Source organism: Myxocyprinus asiaticus, chromosome 37, assembly GCF_019703515.2.
Source record: "Myxocyprinus asiaticus isolate MX2 ecotype Aquarium Trade chromosome 37, UBuf_Myxa_2, whole genome shotgun sequence".
In the NCBI taxonomy this organism is placed as follows: Eukaryota; Metazoa; Chordata; class Actinopteri; order Cypriniformes; family Catostomidae; genus Myxocyprinus; species Myxocyprinus asiaticus.
Window position 1 is genome coordinate 35,586,386 of NC_059380.1, and position 22,592 is coordinate 35,608,977.

General features: G+C 39.0%; 1 protein-coding gene across 1 annotated transcript in view; it reads right to left on the bottom strand.

Annotated features, from left to right (window-relative positions):
- Positions 1-2,553: 2,553 nt before the first annotated feature.
- The window catches only part of LOC127427878 (solute carrier family 41 member 1-like), a 46,667-nt gene continuing 26,628 nt past the window's right edge, over positions 2,554-22,592 (bottom strand). Inside the window, exons 7-11 of the mRNA XM_051675767.1 lie at positions 17,371-17,518; positions 17,113-17,192; positions 15,825-15,959; positions 15,482-15,636; positions 2,554-9,140 (exon numbers count right to left, since the gene is read on the bottom strand). Coding sequence (XP_051531727.1) covers positions 8,955-9,140; positions 15,482-15,636; positions 15,825-15,959; positions 17,113-17,192; positions 17,371-17,518 — 704 coding nt within the window. The 3' untranslated portion in view covers positions 2,554-8,954. The remainder of the gene's footprint in view (positions 9,141-15,481; positions 15,637-15,824; positions 15,960-17,112; positions 17,193-17,370; positions 17,519-22,592) is intronic.

Here is a 22,592-nt window from a genome sequence, read left to right on the forward strand (position 1 = left end):
CCACCCTGGTGGTCCAGGAGTGCAACCTTTGGCTCCACCTGGTCGAGATGAGAGAGGCTGACAAGGCACGGTTCCTTGATGCCCCCATTTCCCAGGTTGGCCTGTTCGGCGACACCATCGAGGACTTAGTCCAGCAGTTCTCGGTGGTGAAGCAGCAGACGGAGGCTATTCAACACATCCTGCCCCGGCCTGGCTCAAGACCCCACACCCCATCTGCTCATCGCCAAGGGCATCCTTCTGCTGCAACAGCACCGGCTCCACCGCAGCATACCCCCGCGGCCCGGCCCTGGCGTGGAGCCCACCGTAGGAAGCAGACGCCACCCGTCTCACGGCCGGCCACCAAGAACCCAAGGAAGGCTTCGAAGCGCCCCTGAGATGGGCGACCCAGGGACGAGGAGACCCACTTCTATGGAGCTGGTAGACAGACCACTCCATCCCCCGGTGGAGGCTAGGAGGAGAATCTTTTGTTTTATTTTTCTCCGCATGCCCAAGAGGCTGCGGTACCCAAAACTTCAACAAAAGAGTGGTTTTCTTGTTCCCTGGGTCACATGTCAGGTACGCACGGCCGTCGTCACGACCACAATCCACCGTCCCATTTTGGCAGGTTTGGCACTACAGTGACGGACTCCCTGCCCCTGTGTGCCCAGCTGTGGCACAAACATGCCCACACCAGGTTGGTTCTGGCGGACTGTGGGGACGATATTCCTCCTCCCCCCTCCTCGACCAATCTTATGGTGGGCGTCAGGAGCCAGGTAAGTGCTTCGATGTCTCTGGACTCAGCAGAGCCCACGTAACACAGTTCAGCTAGTCGAGGGGGCCCCAGTTCGAGCCCCCTTGACGTGGCACCTCAGGCTCCTCCCCGCCGCGAGGCCCCACCCGCCAGTACGTCCGATGTGATTGTCCCCTTGGTCCCCCTCGCCCGGAGTTTGGACGCGTGGCTCACGCTTTCCAACCTGTCATGATGGCTGACCCAGACCGTCCCACTCGGCTACGTGATTCAGTTCGCCAGGCGCCTGCCCAGGTTCAGCGGCGTCCGCTTCACCTCGGTGAAGGGCGAGAACGGCGCAACCTTGCATGCGGAGATCACTACCCTTCTACGGAAGGGTGCGATAGAGCCTGTCCCTCCGGCCGAGATGAAGAAGGGGTTTTACAGCCCCTACTTCATCATAGCGAAGAAAGGCGGTGGGTTGCGGCCAATCTTGGACCTGCGAGTACTGAACCGGGCCTTGCAACACCTTTGCAAGGTTCTACTATCTACGGGTTGAGCCAGTTTTGTCCCATGTATTGTCAGGTATGAGCAGGTAAGTTCCGGGACAGCTGGCCGGATGTTACGCTTGCACATGGCGCCTTTCCCCTCCCTTGAGGTGAAGACGTGCACTTTTGACCCCCAGTCATGTTCACAAGCTGTGATCCCTGGATGACATTCCTCCTTAGCCCTGTGGCAGACGAGTTTGCGGAGAAACTCGTTGCCGGCCTAGTACGTGTGCTAATTAGGCCCTGTACTGGAGTAGGTGCTCCGCATGTGCTGGTTCCCTGTAGGTGAGCCCATGTGATATCTTCTGCTAAATCCGTTTCCCTGTCAGTAAACTGCATCTTCCTTGGGCAGAGGCCCCTCTGCCCCCGGTCACCATGTTTGTAGAAACTCCTCCCCCCTCGGGTAGGACCTGCCATGTGACTTCTCCACATGACATACTTCCAACAAGACTTGGTAAGACCATGTGACGTATTTCCACTCAAAATACCCCCCCCCCTTCTCTGGGCGGGGTGTGGTGTCCGTGGTGTCTTCCCCTTGGGAGTGACACCCCCCCGACGAAGACATTTATGGCACCCAGTCGGTTAACAAATTCCACTGTTTTTGGGGAGAAAAAAGAGGAAAAGAGGCCACGGTTGGGCTAGCCTGTCCCTATTTGTTGGGCAGTCGACTTGTTCCCGAAGGACTGTTTGACGCTCATAAGAGCGTTGGGGGAGGTTACGTGACGGTGTGGTGCGCTGGCTACGAAGGTACACAGCGGTATGCCCGTCTCACACCGACAGCCCACGTAACACAGTTCAGCTAGTTGTGGCATTTTGTATAGGGACCCCTAGTGTCACTACATCGACACAGCGTCGAGTGAGTGACAGATAGGGAACGTCCTGGTTACTTTTGTAAACTCCGTTCCCTGATGGAGGGAATGAGATGTTGTGTCCCTCTTGCCACAACACTTAACTACCCACTGAAATGGCCGGGACCTTGTCTCGGCTCCTCAGCACAAAACCTGAATGAGTGGTTGCATACCAGCTCCTTTTATACCCGTATGTCCGGGGGAGTGGCATGCAAATTCCACTCACCAATTCCCATTGGCCTTTTTTCAAAAAGCAGAGGTGTTTGGGGCTCCCATGAGTGACCCCTAGTGTCACTACATCGACACAACTTCACATTCCCTCCATCAGGGAATGGAGGTTACGAAAGTAACCAGGACGTTTTCAGGACAGTTTTCTCATTGTCCTCTCATTTGTCCTTGATGACAGTGGCAAATTCTATGAGAACAGACAAGCAAAAGGCAGTGGTACGAAATATAATCTTTTATTTCCAGCAATTTACAAGTACCTCTGGTTAAGCTGTGGCAAAATTGGTGGGGTATGGTTGTAAAACATTGTAAAAATGATGTACAGGCAGTGGAACACATCAGATAATCAGGCAGCTACCATTTCTAGCAGGACAGTCTGTAACTTTCTTTGGATATTTTTTTCCACTTCTTCTAGTGGTGGTCATAAAGGGGCTCAATTTAACTCAAGGAAGGTTAAATGTTCTTGTAGGACATTCAAATTACATCCATTTTAATCTGGTCTAAATATGCATTATGCGGGAATATCTGACAAATTAGACAACCCACAAGCAAACAATCCTATTTTTATAATCCTGTATAAAATATTTATAATCTGTATTTATAATCTGGGGTTTTCAGTGGTGTTGCTTTGAATAACTTTACCACCGATACATTTGCCCTGTGAGAATACAACAGACGGTATAATTAAATCAAATGAAAAAAATATGAAAATCACCTCAATTAATTAAAAAAGCTCAAAAGAAGAAACCACTAATCAGAATTTTTATATAATCTATGCATCAAGCCTTACTTGTGATTGGTTAAGGCATATTAAGCTTAAATTCACTGAACCAGGTTTGAGTGTGAGGTTGTGCTGGAAATTAGGCACCAAACTTTGATATATTTGTTAAAGTTTACCAAAGAAAAATAATTACTGATAAACATACAGTAAACATCTCTACTGGTCCAATGCAAAAAAAAAAAACAAAAAAAACCCCCAACCGAGACACTGAACAAAATTAAAAATAAACAACTTATTTATAGAATAAATATATTATGTACAAATAGCTTTGTCACATCAATAGAAATAAATAAAACAAAGCCTCCCATCCCCTGAAGAAATATTCACAACTATAGAGAGCTGTCATGATACAATGGCAGCACCAGTTCAGTTGCACAGTAATATTCAGGATGTTTGAATGCATAATTAGGTATGTATGTCTATGCACACAACACACAGGACTTTGCACAAGTGAGACCTCTTGTGGCAATTTATGACATTATAGTACATCTTGGGCACAGTTTCGTCTGTATAATGAAATTAAACATGCCTGTCAGAATGGATGATATCACACTATAACTCGCCCTAAAAAACTTGCAAAGAAAAAAAACCCAGACATTTTCAGACAGTTTTTGAAAGGAACAAACAATGATTTGTCATTTACAGTAAAAATAAAGGGATATTTAATACAAACAATTTATGCATTTTCTATGCTATGCGCCAAGTGCAATCCATTTAGCTGGCCCCGTATACAATATCAACCAGAGTCTAATGATATGTGATGTGCGCTAACTGGTGATTACCATCAACAGGAGAATTGTTTCTATACAGCTCTTTAACAATGGGAGGCTAACATGACAATTAACAAACACATTGAACATAACTGGAGGTCATTTGCTTTTGAAAGGCCTGCCAAGTTTTTAAAAGAACCATATTAGCGTACTTGCATCTACTATTAAGAGATTTTTAATGGCCACGTATACTAACAACGTACAGATTAGCTGTTAGCCATCCTGTTAGCCATTCCAAGTGTTTCAGAGGGGCATTAATGTCATAAAATATTCAAACGCAATCAATTCTGCCCTCTTCTGGTATGAAAGGAAAACATTTAGGGATTTTATTCCAGCTTGGTTTCAAAATCACATTCTGAGAGTTTAAAACAGCATTTCTGCAACTAGCATGTAGCATGCAATGGTACAGTGGTATAAAGTCAAAATAGCCCTTTTGCTAACAAGTATTTTTGCATAATTCTAAGTAAATTCTTCATTCTTGATTTTAAAAAATGCTTTTAAAGAAGTGTTTCATGTTTCTAGAGCCAGTGCTTTTTGTTCAAAGTAACTCAGGCCTGTTTCACACCGCATACATAAACTAGCACGCAAGGGGTGCATATTTATATTGGTACAGAAATGCACTCTAAACCTATTTATTTACAGATTATTTGCAATATAGGCTTTAATAAAGCAACATAAAGAAGTATGGAATAAATTACTCACCCATTGAAAACAGACGTCTGTCAGGCTTGATGCAAGTATTACATGCAACAACACTGCTTATGAGAGCGGTGTGAAAACGTTCTAAGAGTTTACCAATCGTAGGGACGTTCTCCCTGGAATAACCTTCGAAGTTTTGCTTAAGGGCATAATGGCAAGAAGACTTTCTCAGTAACTTTTTAGTTCATAAACTATCCTTTTAACTGTCCCAGTATTTTGAGTCCACGAAAGAGATTTTGGAGATTTAATGAATGCAGACTTCAAAATAACAGCCCGAGAAGCTTACAACAACCTTGCTGACATGGAAGGCTTCAGAAAAACTTGTGTGTACATGACAGAAATGTACCTACACAATTGATGCAAAGTCTGTTATTTTATCCTTTAGGAGGTGAGTGCAAACAGCACAATAATTTTTCTCAATGCATTGCGCAACTTGAGGGATTTATAAAAACCAATGAAGCATTTATAGAGGTTTTGGTTATTATTTCTGTCTCTAACTACAAGAAGCAATTTTAGATGCCAGGGCTGGAGGATTTCTACTGTACTCATAAAGAGAAACAAATATCTTGCAAGAAAGGTTATCTAAGGATATTCAGGTTACTGGTCCAGAAATGTTTTTTGTTTCTTTAGTAAATGGTGAAGTGTGTAATTTCTGCGCCATCAAATGGAATTGGAAAAATAATGACCATTTTCGAACAGATTTCCTGGAACATTCTCCTTGTTTTCCAGTGGTTGGCCAAATAAATAATCCCGCCCCCAATCTAACCCCATTGGCTGAGCCAATGTTGATGTGTCGGGCAGGGGTGCGTTTCCCGAACAATGATGTAACTCACTGCTTAACCACCATAGTAGGATGCATCGTTGGAGAAATTAACTAGCTTGTCACGACTGTTTCCTGAAACTGTAGTAACTATGTTGACCATCCATCATTCGAACCACGTTGGTTCAACAATATAGAGCTATCGTTAATGGCATTACACAGGGGGTGGAGTAATAACTTCCGGGAAAATAACATTATAAAAGCTAATTTACACGTACAACAGAAAGATGTTTAATGCGAGAAATCTGATGAAGACACGAAATCAGCGTGCACCATGCAATGAGACAGATGCATTGTGCTTTGCTCTACATCAGACTTCCCCCGACACACTTGAGCACAAACCTCCAGGTATGACAGTCGTATTTAGCCCTCTAGTGACAATCATGTTTAATTGGCTTGTTATGGATAATATTCGTTACGAGGGTGAAGATATATGCAGATTGCGATGTCAGAGCATTCACCTGCCCCGGTTTTCAGCCTATCATTACAGCACAACAATCACCAAAAGAAGCAGCAAATCTGTCCACAACTTGTAATGTAAGTAGGAAAAGCTGTGATATTTGCTTGTTTTGGGGTGACAACATGTCCTTCCCCTCTGGGGGTCCTTAAAAATGTCAAACTGGGATTTTTAATTCGCTTAAAATGCCCGGGATTTGCCTGTTTTCATATTGAAGCACTCTCTGGATTTATACATGGATACATGTCATAGCCTACATTATGTGTTCATTTGCCATTTAAACCTAGCATATCAGGGTACGTTTACATGACAACGATGTACTAAAAACGGAAAAGTTTTTCCTTTGAGTTTTTGAAAAGTTTTGCGTACAGACGACAACATTGTCAAAACGATCCCCGTTCACACGGATCCGCGAAAACGACTAAATACGCTGTATTATGCATGCCAGGCCAGTAGTTGGCGATGTTACTTTGTAAAGAAACACTACGCGCCTGCACACATAAGCATTCTTCCACAGAGCGGTTAATAAAAACAATGAAGATGGCAAAAGCATCGAGCAATTTTGTCTGGACAGACGATGATGTTGCTTTATTACTACAAGTCTTGAGCAGCACAAACACAGTCCTGTAGTCCGCCATTGTAGTTTTGAATGCCTCGCATGTTGTTTTGAAGTACTCACGTGCATACCTATAGACTGAACACGTAATATGCGTGCGCATGCAGTCATCGTTTTCACAAATTCGCGTTTTTGTTTGCTTACACGGAGACGATAACGGCATCGTTTTCAAAAACTTGCACTTTGAAACCCGTTTTCAAAAGTTTGCATTTTCAGGCCCCAAAATGCCGTTGTCGTGTAAACGAACAGCCAAAATGCATAAAAAGTTTTCTGTTTTTAGTTGAAAACATTGTCGTGTAAACGGCCCCTCAGTTTAATTTCAACCAGCTTTGCTTGTCTCCCTCAATCTCAGCGCCCGCTGCGTGTGTGATACTGTGAGAGAATGTGTGCTCTTATTCAAGTGACCTTGAGAAAAAAGCACTTTTTGATGAAAACATAAAACAAGTAACTCTGAATAAACACTTGAATGTTCGCAATAAAAATGTCTGTGTATCTTACCTCTGTTTCAGTGAACTTAATTACATTATGCTGACCTGTTTGCCACTGAAGTTTGTTAGAGGTAGACTGTTTGATATACCTGTACATAACTCGCTCGGGCTTTCAAGTAACAGGAAAAATTCCTGACTTTAAATAAATAAATAATTACATATGTGGGACTTTTGTGTTGTAGGGATGTACAACACAAATGAAAATCATCTCACTGAAATGAGATGATTTTCTATTAAGTCAATAGGCACAATGGAATGTTTGAGCAAAGCAATATTGCGGCACAGTGGCTGCTGTTATGACGTCATCAGCAATACAGTTCTATGTTATAAATCAATGGTTAAAGCACTTTCTCTAAACGTCCTTTAATCCCTTAAACGACTGCAATCAATGTTATATAATGTTTCAGGATGCTGCTTTCTGCAAAACCCTGAATAAGTCTTTTTTTAAAAATGCATGAAAACGTGGTCAAAGTGTTGACAGAATGAAAGATATATATTGAATGAAAGATATAGAAGCCCCAGTGAAGTCAAGTGATGTCTACACGGCAAACCCTTACAAAAATGAACTGCAGTTTTTTAACTGTAGTACAAGTGTGGTAATTTGGATGCAGTATTTCTGCAGTTTTCTGTACTGCAGTAAATGTGTGGTAATTTGGACGCAGTATTTCTGCAGTTTTCTGTACTGCAGTAAAAGTGTGGTAATTTGGACACAATATTCCTGCAGTTTCCAGTACTGCAGTAGAAGTGTAGTAATTTGGATGCAGTATTCCTGCAGTTTTCCGTACTGCAGTAAAAGTGTGGTAATTTGGACGCAATATTCTTGCAGTTTCCAGTAATGCAGTAGAAGTGTGGTAATTTGGATGCAGTATTTCTGCAGTTTTCTGTACTGCAATAAAAGTGTGGTAATTTGGACACATTATTCCTGCAGCTTTCTGTACTGCACTAAAAGTGTGGTAATTTGGATGCAGTATTCCTGCAGTTTCCAGTACTGCAGTAAAAGTGTGGTAATTTGGACACAGTATTCCTGCAGTTTTCTGTACTGCAGTAAAAGTGTGGTAATTTGGACGCAGTATTCCTGCAGTTTCCAGTACTGCAGTACAAGTATGGTAATTTGGACGCAGTATTCCTGCAGTTTCCAATACTGCAGCACAAATGTGAACATTTGGATGCAGTATTCCTGCAGTTTTCAGTACTGCAGTAATACTGCATCCAATTTACCACACTTGTACTACAGTTAAAAAATTGCAGTTATATTTTGTAAGGGAACTAACAGGAGCTATGATTCTCCACAAGTTAAGAGCAGTAGTTCCAACCACACAACTTTGCGATGCTGTTTGTGAATGTTTGTTGGAACTACGGTTTCGGGTAACACCAAATCGTTGAATTATGTTGGTAACGATGGAACTTACGACCATAGTTGACTAACAATGCTTTTGGGAAATGCACTCCTGGTCAGGATGCTCAAACAAAGAGAGCAATGTTTTGAAAGCGCTTTAGAGCCATTTAGAGGGAAATTAACCTACAAATGGCTTAATTTTGGCTGTCATTTTATTTATGTTAATTATTTTATTGTTGGAAAAATTACACACATCACTTTTAACAAAGGTTTTAAGTTCTGCCCTAAAAACACATTCTTCACATTTTCATTTTATATCACTAAACCATTTTATAGCACTTGGTGATTAAGCTTTTTTTTCTTCTTTTTTTTTTCTTGAAAAATTTCAAGTTTAGGTTGATCTCGTCTTTACATGCAGCCAATGCGACTGGCCGTAAAACGGGGCGAACATCCCCATTGAAAAATAATGAGGATTCTTGTTCTCCCAGTAACTAAACAACAATGTAATTACATCTCAATACTAAAGCAGTAATCTCTTATGTCATCAATAGAATCATGGTAGCCCACTGTGGCCATAGTAATATAGATATTATTTCTCTGTATCTTTATAAATAAAGACTTTCGTGTTTCTTGGACAGAGTCAAAGGGAAGCAGTGTGGATCAGTCACCCACATCTCCATCTCGATCTCCAATTAACCACAGGACGTGGAAACACAGAGCCAGGAAGCCCGTCCCCAGCAGGTCTCCCAGGGCCGTCAAGTAAGGGATGGAGAAGTTGTCTGGGTCCATCCCTCGACGCCACATCCAGTTAACCATCCAGTCTGCCAGGTACAGCAGAATGATTACCTAGAAGGAGAGCGAGAGAGAGAGAGAATGTGTCAATGTGGCATTATTCCTGCAGGGAATGCAAGAAACTTGGAGGGTGATGACATTTAAACTGGTAGCAACATAAGAGTTAAAATAAACACAATGACAAACAACTATGACACGTGGGTAAATCTACAAAAACTGTAGCTACATTTTGTCAAAAACTGTCATAAAAAATTCAGGGTCATATTTCACTGTATACAGTGTATGTGTGTATATATATATATATATATATATATATATATATATATATATATACACACAATGCATTCAGAGAGTATTCAGACCCCCCCTTTCACATTTTGTTATGTTGCAGCCTTATGCTACAATGCTTTAATTTATTTTTTTTACATCAATCTACACTCCACACCCCATAATGACAAAGCAAAAACCAGATTTTTGATAACTTTGCAAATTTATTCAAAAGAAAAAAACTGAAATATCACATTGACATAAGTATACAGACCCTTAACTCAGTACTTAGTTGAAGCAGTGATTACAGCCTCAAATCTTTTTGGGTATGATTTGACCTGCTTTGCACACCTGGATTTGGGGATTTTCTGCCATTCTTTTCTGAAGATCCTCTCAAGCTCTTCCAGGTTGGAGGGGGACTGTCGGTGGTCAGCCATTTTCAGGTCTCTCCAGAGAGGTTCGATTGGGTTCAAATCTGGGCTCTGGCTGGGCCACTCAAGGACATTCACCCTATGCCACTCTTGCGATGTCTTGGCGTGTGCTTAGGGTCATTGTCCTGTTGGAAGGTGAACCTTCTGCCTAGTCTGAGGTCCTGAGCGCTCTGGACCAGGTTTTCATTAAGGATATCTCTGTATTTTGCTGCATTCAGCTTTCCTTCAACCCTGGCCAGTCCCCCAGTCCATGCCACTGAAAAACACCCCCACAGCATGATGCTACCACCACCATGCTTCACCGTTGGGATGGTATTGCGCAGGTGATGAACGGTGCCTGGTTTCCTCCAGACATGACGCTTGGAACTGAGGCAAAACAGTTCAACCTTTGTTTCATCAGACCAAAGAATCTTGTTTCTCACAGTTTGAGAGTCCTTTAGGTGCTTTTTTGTGTCTTGCACTAAGGAGAGTCTTCCGTCTGGCCACTCTGCCATAAAGCCCAGATCGGTGGAGTGTTGCAGTGATGGCTGTCCTTCTGCAAGTTTCTCCCATCTACACACATGATCTCTGGAGCTCAACCAGAGTGACCATCGGGTTCTTGGTCACCTCTCTTACCAAGGCCCTTATCCCCCGATTGCTCAGTTTGGCTGGGCGGCCAGCTCTAGGAAGAGTCCTGGTTGTTCCAAACTTCTTCTATTTAAGAATTTTGGAGGCCACTGTGCCTTCCCCAATCCTTTCTCTGAGCTCCGCTGGCAGTTCCTTTGACCTCATGGCTTGGTTTTTGCTCTGATATGCATTTTTAGCTGCGAGACATTATATAGACAGGTGTGTGCCTTTCATGTCCAATCAACTGAATTTGCCACAGGTGGACTCCAATCAAAGTGTAGAAACATCTCAAAGATGATCCAGAGAAATGGGATGCACCAGGGCTAAATTTCAAGTGTCATAGCAAAGTGTCTGAATACTTATGTTAATGTGATATTTCAGTTTTTTCTTTTTAATAAATAAAAGTTATCAAAAATCTGATTTTTGCTTTGTCATTATGGGTATGGAGTGTAGATTGATGTGAAAAAAAAAAAAAAAAAAAAAGAAAAAATATATATATATATATATATATATATATATTTCAAAGCATTTAAGCATAAGACTACAACATAACAAAATATGAAAAAAATGAAGGGGTCTAAATACTTTCTGAATGCACTGTATACATAATTTTATATATATACAGTTGTGCTCAAAAGTTTGCATACCCTGGCAGAAATTGTGAAATTTTGGCATTGATTTTGAAAATATGACTGATCATGCAAAATAACTGTCTTTTATTTAAGGATAGTGATCATATGAAGCCATTTATTATCACATAGTTGTTTGGCTCCTTTTTAAATCATAATGATAACAGAAATCACCCAAATGGCCCTGATCAAAAGTTTACATACCTTTTAATGTTTGGCCTTGTTACAGACAAACAAAGTGACACACACAGGTTTAAATGGCAATTAAAGGTTCATTTCCCACACCTGTGGCTTTTTAAATTGCAATTAGTGTCTGTGTATAAATAGTAAATGAGTTTGTTAGCTCTCACGTGGATGCACTGAGCAGGCTAGATACTGAGCCATGGGGAGCAGAAAAGAACTGTCAAAAGACCTGCGTAACAAGGTAATGGAACTTTATAAAGATGGAAAAGGATATAAAAATATATCCAAAGCCTTGAAAATGCCAGTCAGTACTGTTCAATCACTTATTAAGAAGTGGAAAATTCGGGGATCTCTTGATACCAAGCCAAGGTCAGGTAGACCAAGAAAGATTTCAGCCACAACTGCCAGAAGAATTGTTCAGGATACAAAGAAAAACCCATAGGTAACCTCAGGAGAAATACAGGCTGCTCTGGAAAAAGAGGGTGTGGTTGTTTCAAGGAGTACAATACGACGATACTTGAACAAAAATGAGCTGCATGGTCGAGTTGCCAGAAAGAAGCCTTTACTGCGCCAATGCCACAAAAAAGCTTGGTTACAATATGCCCGACAACACCTTGACATGCCTCACAGCTTCTGGCACACTGTAATTTGGAGTGACGAGACCAAAATAGAGCTTTATGGTCACAACCATGAGCGCTATGTTTGGAGAGGGGTCAACAAGGCCTATAGTGAAAAGAATACCATCCCCACTGTGAAGCATGGTTTTGGGGGTGTGTGAGCTCTAAAGGCATGGGGAATCTTGTGAAAATTGATAGCAAGATGAATGCAGCATGTTATCAGAAAATACTGGCAGACAATTTGCATTCTTCTGCAGGAAAGCTGCGCATGGGATGCTCTTGGACTTTCCAGCATGACGATGACCCTAAGCACAAGGCCAAGTTGACCCTCCAGTGGTTACAGCAGAAAAAGGTGAAGGTTCTGGAGTGGCCATCACAGTCTCCTGACCTTAATATCATCGAGCCACTCTGGGGAGATCTCAAACGTGTGGTTCATGCAAGATGACCAAAGACTTTGCATGACCTGGAGGCATTTTGCCAAGACAAATGGGCAGCTATACCACCTGCAAGAATTTGGGAGAATTTGGACAACTATTACAAAAGACTGCACACTGTCATTGATGCTAAAGGGGGCAATACACAGTATTAAGAACTAAGGGTATACAGACTTTTGAACAGGGGTCATTTAATTTTTTTCTTTGTTACCATGTTTTGTTTTATGATTGTGCCATTCTGTTATAACCTACAGTTGAATATGAATCCCATAAGAAATAAAAGAAATGTGTTTTGTCTCACTCATGTTTTCTAAAAATGGTACATATATTACCAATTCTCCAAGGGTATGCAAACTTTTGAGCACAACTGTGTGTGTGTATATATATATATGTTTTTGATAATGATATATTAAAGTACATTTGTGAAGTACAATTGTAAGTATATATTATGTGTATATACTGTATATTATAACAATTATTAATTATGTAAGGAATAATTGATGACGGACCATTGAGGTGGTAATGCGGTCACAACGCGCTGAATTATTTTTCAATAATTCAATGGGCCGGAGTAAATTATTCCACTCATACCATGGTTACCACACATTAATACATTGTTCAGGGTTTTATCTCAAGACATTTTCTGGTTTTCGTCCCTAAAATGCTCTTGTGAGTGGAACTACTTTCTTCCACCACGGATTCAGCGTCTTGCTCTGATACAACTCAAGCCTATGTTGCTAGTATGAAAATTCAGTCACTTTAGAACTAGCAGTGGAGGATTCAAGCTTGCACTGCTTTACTGGAGCACTTACTGGAGTAACAATTTTGTGCGTCTGTGCGTGTGTGTGAGAGTTTGTGTGTGAGTTTGTTTTTGAGGTATCAAAAGAGAGAAGCTCAGAAACTGAGAGAGATCACCTGTGGGATTACCTTTATTTGTTGCAGCTCTCGTCAGAAGTAACATCGCTTAAAAATCGCCAAGATGTAAGTTTAAGCACTTCTCAGCAGCAGCGAGTGTCACCATATTTCCCATGTAAACCATAACAACTGTTTTTAACCCTACTGAGATGCCGGTGAGTGACATGACGGCTCTATTTCTCACTCTCGAGTAAGTGTGTGTGTAATGCGTATATGTATGTGCGTCCACTTGTGTGTGTGAGAGCTTAAGAGAGGGGGAGCGCGAGGGTTTTTCCCAAAAATATTTCAGATAATATAGAAACTGTTGTATTGATCAAGTGTATCTAGCTCTGATACAGCTCAAGCCTTCGTTTCTAGTTAGAAAATGTCATGTTAGAACTATCAACAGAGGATGTGCTGCTTTTCGGCACTGGAGCAACAAGATAGTGTGTGTGCGTGTGTGTGTGCGCGAGAGCGAAAGAGGAGGGAGGGGTAGCGTGGTGCTTTCCATTATAGCTATGTGAGGCTGATTAGGGCGAAATACATTAAAAAACATAAAAAGTTTCACATATTAAAAGTTATTTCGGATAATAGAAACTGTTGTATTGATCAAGTTGCGTGGGGTGCAGCTCTATTTGTTGGTTGAGAAACGAGTCTTAATGTGTGTGTGTGTGTGTGTGCATGCGCATGCATATGTATGTGTGTGAGTGTGTGTAAGTTCGGGGGAGATGAGGGAGCTTTTCAACCGAAACTGAAATAGATGTAGGATATTATAGACATTGTTTGACATTCTGAACTGATTTACTTTAACCAGTGTCTTTGTTTATATGGTTATATTGCTGTGGTAGCATGTACGGTGTGTGTGTGTGGGTGGGTGATACGAGAGCGAAAGAGAGAGAGAGAGAGAGACAGGGAGCCTAAGGACGCTTTTCAATCGAAATTGAAATAAATTTAGGATATTATAGACATTGTTTGTCATTCTTATCCAATGTACTTAACCAATGTCTTTGTTTTATTTGGTTATTTTGTTTTGGTCGCCTGTACGACTCTTTGAAATAACTGAAATCATTTGGCAAATTGATATGTCAAAACCTGGAACTACTTCATAGCCGTGCGTTTACTTGAAAAATAATTGCACACCTTAGAACGTCCGTCAACAGAATCAAGCATTCAACAGACCCGTGGTATAATGATTATTAATATAATTTTTAATATAAAATTAATATACCAAAAACACTTTATTTAATATTATATTGGACTGTCAATCAATTAAAATTTTTAATCAAATGAATTACATTTGCAGATTAATTCATTAAATTAATTCTTTAAACATCAATATTTGCAAAGAAAGGCCCTTAAATAAAAATAATTCAATATATAATGATTAAATAATTTTTTAAATAATTAAATTATTATCTAAATATTCATGAATATAATATATATATGATAAATATAATGATAATTAAAATACATTACATTATTGTGGCAAACAAGTAAAGCATTGATTAGGCAATACAAAAAGTGGCTTTAGAAGGCAGTGTTTTGTTTATTTTCATATACTGAACATAAGCCTATCATTGGCCTACAGGTAACATCAATCCATTTCAATACTGAATTCGTCACTCTGTCCAAGGTAGACTTGAGAGATGTTCTCACTGCATGCATTCTTACGTTCTGTCAGACGGATACTTTAGGTGCGTCTCACAGTGGTTGCGTTGCGTTTCACTGGTTTTCAGCGTCTCAAGCCATAAACGCTGCATTTTGTAGGACACTGTGTCAAGTTATAATTAGTTGAAACTTTAATAAACACATCTCAAAACCACTGCACTCTGCTCTGTTTAGCCATTTTTGATCAGCTGTCATTTTGTTGTTTGTATAGTTGCGTGTTGACTGTACAGCTGGAGTTGTACTCACTGCCCCATGCTGACTTACACTTGCAACAACATGAAGCACCTCAAGCTTGAACTGCTGTGTTGGTAGGGAACAGAACCAGCGCTAGCTAAAGTCAGACCACTGTACACTGGGTCCCGACAGAATTCTTTTCATTACTGTATTACAGTAATGAGAATCTGATTTTTTCGCATCACAGTACTAAGATTGTTTTGTTTTTTTTTGCAATAAGGTAATGAGAATTTGGGTTTGATAGCACTTAACTGTCATGAAAATAATGCCTCAATGCAACAAATCTTTCTTTATGCAAAATATAATTTCTTATTTTTCCCATTTGATTTTGGGGTGAAATATGACCTGTTCATTTCTATGTAAAATACACATTTTCATTTTATTAGGTCACAAACATTATTGAGCTGTAACAAGATAGATACTCAGCTATACCTGAAGCAGAGCTGCGGCCAGGTAAAATGCAATGAAGACATAGGTGAGAGTGGTGTGCCCACCCTGCCCCTGCATAGAATTAATGGTGTACAGGAAGACCATGTGACCAGGAGCGACCAATAGGAATAGCACTCTCGCAGAGCGTGAGTTGACACCTGATTAGAGATAAAATGAATATGTCATTCAGGTGCGTCAGAGTATTGTTCTAGAACTATGATCAAAGTCACAGAGACACAATACAGGCAAATACACCACTGTCAATATTTACTATCGTCTTTGCCAATAAAAGTGCATAGGTGTGTTCAAGGTGTGTTTACTCTGAGCGCTATTTCCTGTCACTCACCTGACCCGAAGAACGTGCTCCAGGGTGTGGGACATTTTTGTGGAGCTGGGTTTGGCTCTGCTATGGGCAGTGCATTCATGTGCAGGTAGGTGGAGATTCGACTGGCTTGTACCGCCACCAAATTCCCACCCACACCTGAAGCAGGGCAAAACAAACAATAGTACACAATGATCATCAGGGTCAAAACTGGCCTAGTGACTCTGGTATCAAAGTGTGGGCTAGGGCTTGGCTATATTGCTAAAAATGAATATCTATATACTTTTCCAGTCTCAAATATCTCAATATTTATGTATTGTTCTGAAATGTCTTAAAAGGGTGATTTTTAATTTTTCAATCAGAGGAACCATCATTTCAGCCAAACAGTCATTGTTGGCAAGTAGATTCAAAATGTTTAATGAAAGTAAGAGACAGTAAAAATTGAGTTAAAAACAACCAAAATTAGAATAATTATTTAAACAGCAATATTAACATACATTTATTTGTTTACAAAATTATTTAAAAGCATGTAAAAATGCCACACAAGAACTTTGTGACATTATGGGGTACTGACACAAAAGAATAGTTGAATCAAGTGTTTTGAATTGATTCACTGAAATGGACATTTTGAATTTTCGGAAAATAAATTGAATTTAGCAATGCTATTTTTTCTTCTCAAGTTTAAATATAGGTTGCTATTAACCAAGCAAAGCATCTCTAATGGCATTTTTGCTACTAATGTTTATATCAGAGATGCTATTAACTTAGCAACTCTAATGCCATTTTTTTCAACTAAAGTTTAAATCAGAGACACTAAAACTTAGCAACGCTAGCTGCATTTTTATGACTAAAGTTTAAGTCTTAGACACAGTTAACTTAGCAACACCATTTTTGCTTCTAAAGTTTAAATCTGAGACACTATTAACCTAGCAACACTAACACCATTTTTGCATCTCAGATTTAAACTTTAGTTGTAAAAATGCAGCTAGAGTTATTAGCAATTCTAGCTGCATTTTTACGACTAAAGTTTAAATCTGAGACACTATTAACTTAGCAACTAGATTTTTGCTACTAAAATTTAAATCTGATACGCTATAAAACATCTTTCTCTTAAGGCTCTGGCAAGCCATGAGGAAGAATCCTGAAACTGTTAGTTAATGTTATCTAATGTAGTAAAATTATGTTAATGAATACATTCTTATTGTTAAGTGTTACTGAATATTTTGATATGTTGGCCAGCCCTATTGTGGGCTAGTTTAAACAACCAATGGAAACATTGAATCATGTGATGCAATGTCATAAGTAAACTCACCATTGATTACGGGAGTGAATACTGCCATTCCAGCAAAGTTGGGGTTGGATACCGTCTTATCCAGAATGAGGCCTCCAACACTATTTCAAGAGCACATAGAAGATACATATTACAGTGATACAAATGTTCTACTTTAAACAACACAAAGACATCACAGTTATGTTGATTAAAAAATGTGCTGATGATTGACAGATTGCTGTCAACCACAACTCAATAATCCATTCATCATTGAAAAAGAGGATATGGGGTTTGTCTTACCTGCTGATTGCCATGGCAATAATGACAGGCTCCCAACCCGAATAGAGCACTTCCCTGGTGGAAGGTATCCGCCGGGCAATTAGTACCCAGATGGGCGTCAGGGCAACGAAGAAGGCAAACACCATTGGGCTGGCATAATCGTTGAATTCTGTCAGGAAAGCAGTCAAAAGTCTGCTTAATTGAATAAGATTTCATTTAGCCTGATCCAGCTATGTTTATTCTATACATTTCAACATTCTTGAGATGCAATTGTTACGACTGACTTAATTCATGATACAGCTAAACTGAATTCAATGCCATTTCAGACAGTTACAAAACCAATTTTGGTTAAGATTGAACATTTCTCAACATTATTTTGGGTGTCATTTTGCACCCACATTCTGGTGGAATTGGGCAATATGAAAGCTGGGGTCACTGACTATTTTCACTTCTGGTAATCGCAAATGTTTACATCCAAAGCATTTGGACATGTGAAACTTGATAAGACATGATCAAGAACACAAACATGCAATTACTCTTTCCCGTAAACGTTTCCATGTGCTAACTCACTAGTTTCACCACAAAAACTCGAAACCAACAATAGATGCGTTCCTATGAACTTTCATTGCAATGTATAATCAAAGACAACATATCTTTTTCAAGTATCTGAGACTGTCTCTTTACAAGCCATATCACATTAAAAGATTTGAGCTTGCGGACTTGTGGCATTTGCTTTCGAATGTGTCCCGTGTCATTTCATGTTTCCGAAAAAAACAGCCTTTAGCAAAGCCCAGTGGTGCAGACTTCGGAGCAGACTACTACCCAATGCGGCATTATTAGGGTTGTCACGGTGCCGAAATATAAATAGTCGACATGAATACCAGTGAAATTCCTGATTGCTGATACCAATTTCAAAACCACAGCAAAATGCCTATTGTTATATGCTATTTAACACACTTTTTAATTAAAAAAGTTAAATGTTTATGTAATGTATAATGGAATATTCCAGGTTCAATAAAAGTTAAGCTCAATCGACAGCATTTGTGGCATAAAGTTGATTACCACAAAAAATAATTTCGACTCTTTAAAAAAATAAAAAAATAAAAATCGCACAAATCGAAATGACAGTGAGGCACTTACAGAACAATGGAAGTGAATGGGGGGGGGGGGGGGGTTTGGAGGGTTTAAAGGCAGAAATGTAAAGCTTATAATTTTATAAAATCACTTAAATTTTATCTTCTGTTAAAACCTGTAAATTATTTGAGCTGTAAATTTTTTTAAATAAGTGTATTTACAGTTGTTTTAGCCCAAAGTATACTTCGGTAAAACGCGAACGATGAGTGTACAGGACACGTGATGCAAATCTCGTCATCAGCAGAGTGTGTGAGCACTGAACGTACGCAGCCCGATATTTTTAATGGCGCATCTTTGAACTCGCAGAATGTGCATGCGCCTGGAATTATTTGCATGAATTAGTGGATCCACAAGGTGGCAATACTCACATTTGAGCCGTTATTGTCACGAAGAAACACTAGACGAAGATGTAATCACTGGTAAATAACAAGAGACGAGGGTAAAAACAACAACAGTTGTAGCGCGCATGCGCCAAACGCCTGTGTATGCGCGCACCGTCAAATGGAGTATACTTAGACAGGCTCGCATTTGACTGTACGCAGATGCTGACCGTTCGCATCAAAATCGAAGTATACCTTGTGCTTTAGAGTTTTAGGGTTTATGGCGTTAAGTTGTCATGGCAACAAAGCTGTAAAACTGGATAAAACTTTACAAAGAATAGGTTGGTTACCACACTAAAATCATGTTAACATACATATTGATTACGTCTTTTGGTAATACTTTTGAAATAGTGAGTATTTCAACGTTTACGGATTGGCCCCATTCACTCCCATTGTAAGTGCCTCACTGTAACCCATATTTTTTGCTTTTTTATATATAATAAAACAAGGTACAAGTTGAAATAAATTTTCGTGGTAATTAACATTTGCTGTCGGAACTTTTATTCTATCACATGGCATTGAGGATAAACAGACGATGTCATGGGTTGACCAATCAGAAGAAACGGACATTTCAGGGCCAACCACATGTGTGAATCAAATATTCAAGCCATAAAATGATTTTCTATTTGTAAAAAAATAAAAAATAAATAAAAAAATAAAGTAATAAAAAATAAAGAAATACATTTAATTTAATACTTTTGAAAAAGAAATAAAATACTTCTGACATCCCTAGCCAACTTTTGACATCTCTATCACTAAAGTGTAGAAAGACAGCTGCAAGCCCTTCATGTTGATAATATGTTATTACGAATAAACTCTCTTTTGATGGTATGTGCGTGAGTTTGTGTTATCGGATTTCATTGCTTCAGTCGGGAAGGAAAGGTCTTGCAATTAATGAACCCAGTCTGCGATCAGCTGTGTAGTGTGCACACTAACGTGACAGAAAACAAGGGACTATGAGTCTTTAAGTGTGAATAAATAGGATGCCGACTTTCAGTCATGTAGTGTGTTTGGCTTAATGGATCCAAAAATATACTGTACAAGTGCCCTACGATGGAAGACAGCATCAGAATACCAAAGAAACGCAGGTGGAGTCCACAAGCTCCAACATGCCCCAACAAGCTCCATTACGCCATAACGTGACTCAGCATGATGATTCTTGGTAATCTGACTCCACGTATTACTTATGAGATTTAAGAGTAAGCAAAAAACACACGCTGACCCACAATGGAACAAAAAGGTGAACGACGCAATGACAAACTCAGACCAAACACCACAGGGACCTTATGTGTTTATAAGTTTTATGTGGGATTCAGAGAATATTTAGTGAGAACCAAATAGTATGAGCACTATGCTGCAAAAAAAAAAAAAAAAAGTATTTTTATACAAGTATTTTTGTCTTGTTTTCCAGTAAAATGATCTAAACATTCTTAAAACGTGATTTATTTACTTGACAAGCAAATTTCATTTAAGAATTTAAGTCTAGTTTTGAGAGAAGTCTTACCGAATCTAGTAAGAAAAATGCTTAAATCAAGAAAAAACAGTTTGCCAATGGGGTAAGAAAAATAAACTTAATTCAAAGGGAAAACAAGTTTATTTTTCTTACCTCATTGGCAGATTTTTATTTATTTTAAGTCTAAAGTTAATTTAATTTTGTCAGATTTCTCTTAAAACAAGACATAATATCTTATGCCATTTTGCTTGACAAGTAAATAAATCACGTTTTAAGAATGTTTAGATAATGTTACAAGAAAACAAGACAAAAATACTTGTCTTGAAATTCATTTTTTTTGCAGTGTATTAGCGCATATGGTACAACAATTGTCTTGGAGAACAGGTGCATGTACAGTAGGGTCTAAAAGTCTGAGACCACACTGAAAATCTGGGACTCAAAATTGTATTTAAACCTGGAAATAAACAGAAAGTTTAGCATTTTGAAAAATATTAAACAAAGAAAGTATTGAAGTAAAATGAATAAGAAATATTTAAGATTCAGCACTATTTCCATATCTTTTATCAAACATGCAAATTTGTGACACTATGTTAACTCAGATATTTGGATTCCATTGTATGTAAAAGGCCAGCTTTGAAAGAGTTTCAGAAAATGTATGATACTTTATGTTTGAGTCAAACGTTGACACACTCCTACATGCTGTCCTAGATTTGAAATTTTTTCTTTTCCAGGGACTTTTAGGTAAATAAAACTGTTATAACCATGGGGAAGAGTTTAGGGTTTCTAACTAAGAAACAGGAAAAGTACCACAGTAAAAAGCTAGGTGGGTGAACGTAAGTTTTAGAATGAGTAATAAGGTTGTGGCTTGGTGGGTTAAAACAGGTTATGGGCAGTTTGATTGTCTACAGTGATTGTGATAGTTAATAGTCTTCAACTGGGTTTAATGCAGTTAATCTAGGTAGGAAATCTAGGCAGAAGCCGCTGTAGTCACAAAATATTATGGTTGTGTCAATACACATTCACATAGGCCTACGGCATAAGGTATTTCCCCGGCTCAAAGTTTTGTCTTTTATAAATTAAATGAATTTACTAGTGATAAAGATAAACATAAATGATTATGAAAGCCTGAATATTAAATGCTATTGATTAATATCTACTGAGTTATCCATTATTTTGTAGGGGTGGGTCAAAATGACAAAAATTTTTGGAGCAAAAATACAGGTTAGAAAAGACCTTAGAAAGGTGGCAGTCACCACTATTTTATATTTACACAGAGAGGGGTAGGTCTATTACCAAAATGAGATGACTTGAGCAAACCTTGTTACATTATATGCCAATGGTTTGAGTCAAAATATTGGAAAATGCACCTTTTTGTGCTGTTTTTCCAAAGTTGGAGAGCCTGTAACTCCAGAAGTATTACAGAAATCTTAATATCCTTTTAGATTCTAGTTCAAAACAAACTTTCCTTTCCGAATCTTCATTTTTATGGCCCTATATATTTAAATCCCAGAGATATGGGGCTATCAATGTGGCTCCATCCGAATATTGTTAAATTTGACCAGTTTTCAATTGTCCAAAACTAAATGTGGATCACATGGTATGAAGCTAGTTTTTCTTGTTTAACAAAACAAAGGTCTGAAGTACAAATACGTTGAAACTAGAAATTAGCCATTATTTATTCACATAAAAACAATAATGTCAAACTCTCGATTTTTGAGAGTCCAAAAATACACTATTATTAGAATATGTGACAAATTTGGCTCTTCATTTAGTGCAATACCTACAGTATATCTAGTTTTTGGATTTCAGAAATGTACCTCTGTACAGCTTTGGAATGTATCATTAGGGGTCCAAACAACAAAAGACCTGAAACCCTACTGTATTTGTACTGATTTTAATATTATGCTTTTTCATCCCTAAATTGTCTGGTGTCAGAGACTGTAAATTGTAGAGACCCCAAACTTGGTGGAATGGTCCCAAATCCCCCACTATTCAGCTGCATACACAAATATCCATCCGATGCTAGGTACCGCTTTAATTAGAACATTTGCAAGTTCGCTTATAACCGGTATTGGCCTAGAATTAAAATTATCACAATTTTGAGCCAGGAAAGTTTCTGAAATTTATTTGATTTGACATATGGTTAACAAATAATGTCATTAATTTGAATGATATCTATGATAATTTAAGATGCAGAAATTATTAAACTTAAGTATTGTTATGGCCTTAGTGAAAAAAGTCTATTTTTTAAAACCTCTGTATATTTTTAAACCACT